The sequence below is a fragment of the Mesitornis unicolor genome, unplaced genomic scaffold (genome assembly GCF_000695765.1).
Source record: "Mesitornis unicolor isolate BGI_N332 unplaced genomic scaffold, ASM69576v1 scaffold22435, whole genome shotgun sequence".
Lineage (NCBI taxonomy): Eukaryota > Metazoa > Chordata > Aves > Mesitornithiformes > Mesitornithidae > Mesitornis > Mesitornis unicolor.
Genome location: NW_010183795.1, coordinates 1 through 9,673, shown reverse-complemented (window position 1 = coordinate 9,673; position 9,673 = coordinate 1). Strand labels below are relative to the sequence as shown.

At 38.3% G+C, this 9,673-nt stretch overlaps 1 protein-coding gene across 1 annotated transcript in view; it reads right to left on the bottom strand.

Moving 5' to 3' along the window:
* Positions 1–9,074, bottom strand: part of LOC104540457 (yorkie homolog) — a gene marked incomplete at its 3' end in the record, with an annotated part of 47,572 nt that extends 38,498 nt beyond the window's left edge. The window contains exon 1 of the mRNA XM_010184273.1: positions 8,848–9,074. Within this exon, the coding sequence (XP_010182575.1) occupies positions 8,848–9,074 (227 nt within the window). The remainder of the gene's footprint in view (positions 1–8,847) is intronic.
* Between the last annotated feature and the right edge of the window lie 599 nt (positions 9,075–9,673).

Here is a 9,673-nt window from a genome sequence, read left to right as displayed (position 1 = left end):
TCTTTCTTCTACCCTATTCAGGGGACTTCAAGAATTGGAAAAGGTCTAAGTCTTCAGCTACATTGGCTATTTTTAAGTAGGCATTGCTGAGTTAAGTGAAATACATTTCTTTGCAAATGATGTAACAAAGTTACTATCTTTAGTAGCATTAATATGTTGTTTGAGATGACATAAATTTCAATTTTACACAGCAACAGTAAAGAGAAAAGCCTGAAGGGGAAATGAGACAGCTCTGTTAGCAATTATCAACACCCCCAGTTCAGCCCTCCATAAACACTTCTCTAAAGTTGCACCACCATTAGACAAGGAGACAAAGTGGTCCAGGATCCTTTAAGGACTTTCCAACTGTCTTTGGAAATAACAAATCCAACAAAAGGAAAAGCGGTTGGTCACACAAGAATGAAAATAATCTGCTGACAGATATTTCACCCATTGCTCAGGAAAGCACCGTTTCCACTTGTCCTCTCCACATTAACTTGCAGTATTTCCTTAGGCTTCAGGATTATTACAGCCTAAAACATATATATAAAAGCACACAGCAGTAAAACTCATAGCCTCTTCATCTGTTTTCTAAGAACGTCAGAAAAACTTTAAAACCCATAACACAGTTTGTCTCTTAAGGACTGTAATGTCTCCAGCCATGGTCTAATTGCTTCAAAAATAGAAACAGAGTTAAAAGTTTCTTAATATTGCTGCAATACATAATAGGGCTGTATTTTTGAGTTTTCCATGTTCCTTCTGCCTAACAGGTCTTTATGCATTAACTAAACAAAGCTTGCTTTGGACAGCCCCATCTACGCTACTGATGATGTGCTCACCAAGCCACACCACAGGCATACAATGACAGAGCATACTGGTCATATGACAACAGATGGCTCTACCCTACTTCCAGCTTGTAAAAACATATCTTAAAATCTACATGCAACTGTTCAGTGTGACACTGTGTCCTGTGCCACAGCTGTGATTTCATTAACTTTGAGAAAGAACACAGGCAAAATGTATGAGAACAGTGAGGATGAGCGTCTTGTTGACCAGGTGGGAAGAAGGTCTGTCTGAGCTTTAGCCCCTTAATCAACGTATGAAAAAGAACCATATATTGCTATCCTACATAATTACAGTCTTAAGCAGCAAATTCATTTAGCAAGTTAATGGTTTGAATCTGATCTAGAACAAAGCAGTAAGGGGAATTTAAATACTGTACATGTCTGACAAAAGTCTAATTGGTGCAGAAATAGGTCAAGAGTCAAGCAAGTCCTACAAATTCCTCTGAAATTTATTCCTAAAGTAGTTGCAGCTTGCAAGATGCTAAGAGCTACCAAAAATTCCTGAAAGCATGGTCCATAATGCAGTGGACACTGGTACATGAAATAAGAGTTTTTACAAATGCATAAAATGCAGTACTTAACATTAAGGTATTCAAAAGAAGCCTTCATTAGCACTGGCCTGCATGCAGTGGACAATACACACACCAAGGACTTAACACTAAGTTTAGTGTTCCGATTAGAAATATCTTGTTGGTTTGGAGTTGCAGAACAGCACTGCCCTCAGAAAGCACTCACAGCAAGGTCCTCACTTCAGAGCATACAATGCTGAAATGGACAGTGGCAGTGGGCAATCCCAACCACACGTGCACGAATAATGGAAGAGATGAAGGCATGAAGAGATGTTCAACGGTTTTATAATAAAAAAGTGGTTTTATAATAAAAAACGGTTTTATAATAAAAGCACCACTTTTATTATAATGTACTCTTGAAACAAGTGCCATTTATCAAAGTAAAAATGGAAGTCATAACATGCTTATTTTTGCATTTACTATTCCTTTTCCTCCTGTCCCTCTTCCCACCCTGCACTCAAGGCCCTCATCTAGAAAAACAGGGTTACTATAAACAACACTTAAACGTATTTTAAATTGATTCTCAAAATATGGTTCTTGAATTCCGCTGTGGATTTCCCAAATGAAATAAGAATTATTTTTTGAGTTTCAGAAAAAAAAAAGGAGTACGAGGACATTTTCATTTCCAGGGCTCTTTCCATTACTTTGAAGACTATATAAAACAGCAGTATCACAGAGACTAAGAAGAAAATCTTTGCTCTTATAATCCTTGCACCAGTTCAATCTTTCAGAAACTAAATGCTGGGATCACATTCTATATCACCAGATTTGTTTAATTGTAAACTTGCCCCCTCAGTTCCACAGAAGAAAAAAAGGCTACTTTTAAAGAAAACCTCCCCCTTCTCTTCACCTTGCCCCCAAAGTTAACAAGTTTGCTTCCTGTGGCTAAGTCACTTGGCATGCTCAGAATTAATCTTTCTTTCTCTCCTTAATTTTAAATGAAAGAGAAAAATATATCACCAAGGAAGGCAAATGTAAATGAAGAACCATGTCTGCTGCTATTTCAAGTGAAATTACTGGATTTGTTTAACTTTACTGACACCTTCCTATGCTGCTTAGCAAACACAGAGCAGACCTTCTCAAGATGCAACCATTTTGTCCTCTGTACCACTAAAGACAAGATCACACAAACACTGACTTTCACAGTATTCAGGGAAGGGCAGATGATTTTCAGAAGGGATTGGCCATAGAATCCTTTATCACTTTTCTTTGCCCTTTTATCTCCAAGATTGTATCTCATTTCTCTCTCCCTAGTTCTTAAAAGCAGACAAAGAAAGCAAGAGGGAAATCAAATGCTTCTTTGCATGAACAGGAGCCAGGTAATTTTACGCCCCTTTCTATATACCCCACTTTTGGTTGCCTGAAGGTTTTCAAGTCAGAGAGGCTTGCCTAAGCATGCTGCAATAAAAGCTGCTACAGCCAGCTGCCTCCATATCTAAAGGGGCTTCCTAGCAATCCTGTTGAATAAACCCGAGGCTAACCACCACCAGGGAAAACAACATTTAAGATAAAAAGATTCTTCAGGTTGTCTTCTTATTGCTCTAAGCAGGAATTCTCAAGAGGGCAGTTCAAACTGGTTACTTGAGCATTGAAAGACCGCTCGCTCCCAAGATGGCCCGGACAGGATGAGCTGACTCTTAGAAACCATTAAGCCTGCTAGAAATGAATGCACAGCTTTCTGCTACAAAGAATACGTGAATCTTTTTCTTGCCATAAAAATCATTAATATTGACATCTATATTTAATGTATTCTTCTGAATTTACACCTTAAACCTTCAATTGATCAGCTGTTTAGATAATCTCAGTTTACGTTATACAAATAGTTTTACAGACTATCTTTGCCCTCATTTGAGACTGCAGCTTAGAAAAAAAAAAAACCAGCTCCCCTGTTTCCTTTCTCTAGATTTACATAGGTTTTAGGTTTTTTTTCCCCCCTTTTCACTTCCACTACCTGTATTATTTTTTCCTCCATCCCTCTCTGACTCCTCATGACCACATCTCACGGGAGAGCTTTTTACTGTTAGGCTTCAAACAAACCTTAGGTGCTGCTGAGGTTGGAGGCAATTATTCACGGCCCTGAAGACTTTGCAGATTGCCACGTAAAACAAAGACAAAAATCTTCCAACAGCACGTTGCTGCCCGAGTCAGCACTTGTGAGCGACCTGCTCAGCCAACTCAGGCAATCTTGCATACTCTCCTTTTTGCCAGTAAATGATTCTTTTTCATCCTCCACACTTTAGCCCCCTGGAGACAGATTTCCCAAGCTGCAACACACCAGAAGCAACAGATTTCTCGGCACCCAGATACCACACATTGTCTATGGACTATGCTTTGAAAAGTTATTTTTGTTTACCCATTTAACCTAGGGTGGCAAAGACAACACAGAGCAAAAGCACAAGAAGATATTAAGCTATTTAGATATAATTTAAAATTACAGCTATAATAACTATATGCATATTATAATTAAATATAACAGCTATTATATTTACTGTAAAAAGTGACCAAAAAAACCTGTTTTCAGTGTGAGGATTTTCAAGTTCTGGTTCTACATTTCTCCTCACCAGGCACAAAGAGTTTGGAAGTATCAGTTTTAAAACTATTTCTGAAGCTCTTGGCTAAATAACTAATGCAAAGTAAAACAATTTTTAAACTCAAATTTCATTACAAGTTTCAGAAGTTATCAAGTGGAAATTTTCATTTATATTTTGTTTTATTATTAATAATTTGGGGAAGTAACAGAGAAAAAACTTAAAGTTTGACAGTGAAATCATCAGCAGCAAAACAAACTATTTTTTGTTTCTAGAAAAAAGCAAAGACTTATTAATTATTTAAAAGACGTCTTAAGTTTTAATTTATTCCATTAAATCAACATAAAAGCTCTAGTATTGGTATTTATTATGTATTTCATTTTGCAGTAATTTTAGTTGCTTTCTGAGTATATTTTGGTATAGAGAGAATTAAAAATAGTGATTATAATATGTTAGGCACAGGACTCTCTATTTTGATAAAACATGGTAGTTGCTAATTTTGACAAAGACTAAACTGTTACATATCTCTACATGAAATTTGTACTTCAAGAACTGTTAGTAATTTAAGTGACGTGCTTTTAAACAGTCAAGTACTTATTTAGAAACTGTTCAACCCTACCCTTAGATGCAAAACGGATCACAAAACAGAAATCAGATCTCCAACTTACACTAAATTTGAGTGGGAAATGTTTAAGAAGAGTTGAAGTTCCCAATAAAACTTAATTAAATTTATCACCTTAACTTAGTATAATTTCAAACTGAGAATCCCTGCAGTCTCCATCTGCTAATGAAAAGCAGCATTCAGTCACTGGGGGGTGGGTGCAAGGCAGGGTGTGTTGCTACAGTGGGAGAAGGGGGAAGAACATGAGATTTACTTATTGATATACATTTTTTTAAAACTACTCATAAAATATATTTCTAGCAGTTAAAACTCATGCTTACTAGTAGCAGGCCTCTCTAATACCATAAAGATACAACTACATCCTACCCACATGAAAGATCAGAATACAGGTCACACCAGAAGTTAGTTGTGCCTGTTCTAATGGCTAAGATCATTACAATCAAGCTCTCCTTCTAGCACAGCCTCTCCCCACTTTCCAAGAGTCCAGCTTAGAGACTTCCCCAGCTCAAACTTTATGCTTGAACAGTAGAGAGTTTATTTTCCTTTTAGGAAGTGAGGCCAGCTGGTAACACAAGAGCTCCTTTACAGTGTTTGCTGACCATTAGTCAGCACTTCCCTAGGACCATCCCTTTCCTCCACTCCCTTGCAGTTCCAAATGCTGCCATTATCAACTTCCAGCTCTTCCTTTTTTGCCTGCAAAATTCACAAACTGTTTTAGAAATTCCCTTGATGGTGAAGCTTTTTTTTCCAATCAGTACTAAGTCACTCTGAATTTAGACAAACTGAGCTTCTTTAATCTCCTCTATAAGACAAGCTTTCTACAGCCTAAATTATTCTTATCACCATTCTACAGGCCTACATTTGTCCACCAATCAGACTGCCAAAATTGTTTCAAACCCTTCAATTCAAATGAAATTGTAAATGCAAGCTCTGAAGGTTGTTTAGGTTTTGTCTGTTTGCTTGCGTTTGGCTCATTCAGTAGGCAGCATATAAAATTCCTGAGACAAAAGGTACTGGCTTTATAACCTGTGTTTGGAAGACAGACTGCTACAGATCTCAGAAGTGTCGATATGTACTCTCATATACCAGTCATTTCAGCAGCTAATAGTAATAGTACGCAACCTTTCTGAGTTTTAAGCAGTAAATTAGAGACCATAGTTACTGGAACAACATTCATCCCAATTCCATGTCAACTTCTCACAGAGCAGACCTTTACACAGGCTACCCAAAATACACCTGCTGGGACAAGCAGCATGAACTGCAAACGGACAACACACTGCTCCATCACAGGGCCTCACAGTCACTGCAAACTTCAGCGTACAACCATGCGTGCCCTTTAAATTCAGTAACCTAGATTGGGATCTTCAGGTGAGAAGACGTAAACCAGTACCTGCAGGCAAAAAAAAGGAGGCTATATATAAAAGGAGGCTTTATATAAAAAAGGAGAATGAGACCTCCACTATCTTTTAAAATTAATATTCTTTCACAGTCATCCACAATTAGCCTGCTAAAACCTAACACTGAGCTAATATAATCCCTTTGGTCTGCCCTGCTCCAGTAATTTTCAACATTCTCATAAGATGTCCGACTGTATTTAGTGATCTGAATCAACTGCTTCTAATCATCACGCACTGAAAGCTTTATAAAACATGTCATTTTTCCACATAAGTTTTGTATTCAGAATTATTGAAGAAGGGAACAAACCACTGCTCTTCAGCTCCCAGTTTTAGTTTTGAACTAAGAAGCTTGAATAAACAACAACAAAGTAAACATTCACTTGGCTAATGCGTTCTGAGCTGTGGTTCAACATTTTATACTTCCATGTACTTACCCAGCAACTTCCTTCCAGAATTTATCACTGAAAGCTCAGTAGCAAACATGCACTGTTTAGTGTTATCTTTAAAATTTACTCTGCAATCACTGCACAGGTCGTAATTTGAAATAATTTGAAGCTTTATCTCAAAACCTTTTAAAAGTAAACTGTACATTAAAAAGAAATAAATCTATTTCTAGATAGCATGACTCTAGTTCTGTAAACTGGCACATTACACCTACTCATTCTTCTCTGATACCTTGTGAGACTTCAAGTATCTCTTCAGAAATTTCTTCAGAAAATTGTTACAAAATATTTATGTTCAAGTAAAAATGAAAAAGACTGTTACAGATCTGACAATACTCTGTTCTATACAAGAAACCTACTTGCATTTTCATGTATATCAAGAAGAACAAAATGTAACAGCATAACAAAGGCAAAGAATATGCTGCAGAAGACAGACAAGATATCCAGCATGGAACTGAAAGTGGACAAGGCTCTGGAGTTGAATGGCTCCGTTTCAGTGTCCCCATTCCTTTGTGCTCCATTTCTCCTCATCTCTGACTTGACTACTCGTATTCTGATACTTTTATCTATAGATAATCTTCAAGACTGCAGTCTTACTTGACTAACTAAATGGACCTTGACTGCTGGAGCCCTGTAACCTTGCAATCTCTCTGGTAACTCACACACTCTACTACAGACAGCAGCTGCTTGGACAGCAAGTATCATCCAGGCAGCCAAATATCACCTTCTGTGCTGGAGCATGCACAGAGCTGGCTGGAAGCTGCTGCTGCCAGCACTGCTTCCACATGAGGGAGGAGGAGAAGGAGGAGGAGGAGGAGGAGGGCCTGGAGGCAAAATCCTCCTGCTCACAGAACCAGGAACTGCCCTTGGCTGATTTTGTCAGTGCAAGCAAGGGGGGAGGTGGTAGGCAGATGTTGGATTTGTCTCTTAAATAAAGTAATTGCAGTGGGACCATATCACACTAATCAGTACATGCAAGACAAATGAATCTGCTAATGGAGTCATTCTACTACAATCTACTTAGAAATTCATTGGTGATGAGGGACTTCGAACAAATCAATTTCCTGGCTATCTTCATCAGATGCTAAGTATCTTATCTGAAAATCACTGTATGTGTTGGGAGTAACAGATGTCCTGCAGGTAAGAGCTGCTGAAGAACAGTCTGCACAAAAATAAATCACATCCACAGAAAATTAATTATCCAGAACTGTGCAAGGATCTAATAAACTGTTTAATTATTGAAAACCTGTAGCTATTTTGTAAGACAATGAAACATATTTAAATTTCTGCACTTCCATAAAACTGAAGGGCACTACTCCAAAACAAAGCAGGTGTGAAAACATGGCTTACACGGCTCCATAACTGTGGAGCTGATTATTTTTTTTCAGTCATGTAAGAAAGAATAAAATCACTGTGAACCACTTCAGCACAGTAAGAGGGGTGATTAATGAGGGAGTGGTAGAGGAAACTATGAAGCATCAAAGAAAGTGAATAGGGGAAGTCTAAAAGAAGAAACTTGACTTGCAGAGGAATCTGGCAATCTGGTAATATCAACATCTCCTCAGGAGCCAAGCTTCATGAAGAGAAGCTTAAGTAGCCAAGGAAGGAGGTTGAAATATGCAAGTTTACAAGCCACAGGAAGAATTCTTGCCGAGAATGAACAAACTGTTGAGTTCACTGGACAAAAATATATTGGTCTGGGAGATCAAACCGGGAGGCAGAATCTCACTGGAATGGAAAGAAGTACTGAATAAAAACATTACGAACCCTCTCCTAGTCTATGGCAGAGGAAGAATACAGAGCACTTCAGCTCAGGTGCAAGAATTAACTCAATTTTTTCAGGGGAAAACTGTCATAGGAGAGGAACACAACTCATCAGAGAGATGAGCAACTGTAACAGAAGGATACAGCTGCATTTGAAGGCCAGCAGCTGAAGAACAGTAGAAAGAACATAATGAAGGAAAAGAGAAGCTAAAAGCTGATATAACATTTTCCCAATATAAGAATAGATTGTTTGGTTTTAAATCTGTACAAGTCAAAATAAAACTTTACATACTTGCAAAGCAAACCCACTGTTCCTTCTGAAATTTTGTCTGAAATTTCTGAAATTGAAATGCATTGTAGGCATCAATAGAGAAACAGAAAAACATCAGATGCTGCAAAGAAGTAAGATGTACAGTTAAAAAAATGCCAGCTGCATACAAGAGATGTCCACTCCTCAATGCTAGAGCTATTTTTTAAAGTGTTATGCAATTTCTTCTCTTTTGAAAATCTTGCCCAAAAACATAAGAATAGAAAAGTTCCCTCACTTTTGCATTGCAAATTATTAGATGAGACACTTTAACTTCACCGTAACTGGTAACAACCAACCAAGATTTTCCCTTAGTTTTGAATAGATAGAAGGATTTTCTACAACTATGCAACAAATACCCCACGTCTCTGTAGACCTGTGCACATACTCTACGCGAGGTGGTAACGCTGTTCTCGGAGCAGAGAAAGCCAGCACTGACTTGGCAGTTTTGTGCACAAAGCTGCCCGTTTGCTCCTTGCTCTTGCTTTGCTGATCAAAGGCCTCGCCAGGATTTTCTTTCCCATTACAAGGCACGAAAAGCGGCTCTCCTCAGCGCGGCCCCTCGCGAAGGTCGCGAAGGTCACCTCCGCAGCCCGAGCCTGCTCTGGTGCTGGAGCCATTGGCTGCTTCCCCTGCAGCCACTCTGCGCTTCCCCTCCTTCACAATAGTGCGCTGGATATGGAAACTAAATATGAAAGACTGTGGTGGGGGAGTAAAGGATTTCTATGGAGACACAGCTGAAAACACTCAGAAGTTCTACTTGTTTGAGCAGTCTGAAAATCTAGCATGCTACAACATTTGATTTCTTTCTGGAAAATTCAAAGTAAGTATTTCAGCATGTACTTTTCTTCCGCCCCCAACAAAAACTTGGGAAAAGGTAAAAAAAAGCATTCGCATTTTCTTAGAAGACAAGCAAACGCAAACTGCTCTGCCATGGTCTGGAAAAAGTTATTTCTTAAGACATTTACTTGCCCCATTCTGGAATTTAATCCACTGGAACCCACAGGTCGCACCCTCTTAATGAAGGCTGAAATTACGCCAACTAATCAGGATGCAGATTTGTAGCATCTTCCAGCTCCTGAGCAGTATCACACCAGAGACATTTTTTAAATCTTACAGAATACATGAAAGCTTATTTATAGCCATTAGATGCCAATTGCTTTTCATAAAGTTAAGTAATAAAGATATATTGGAACACTCAGCAAAAAATATATATATA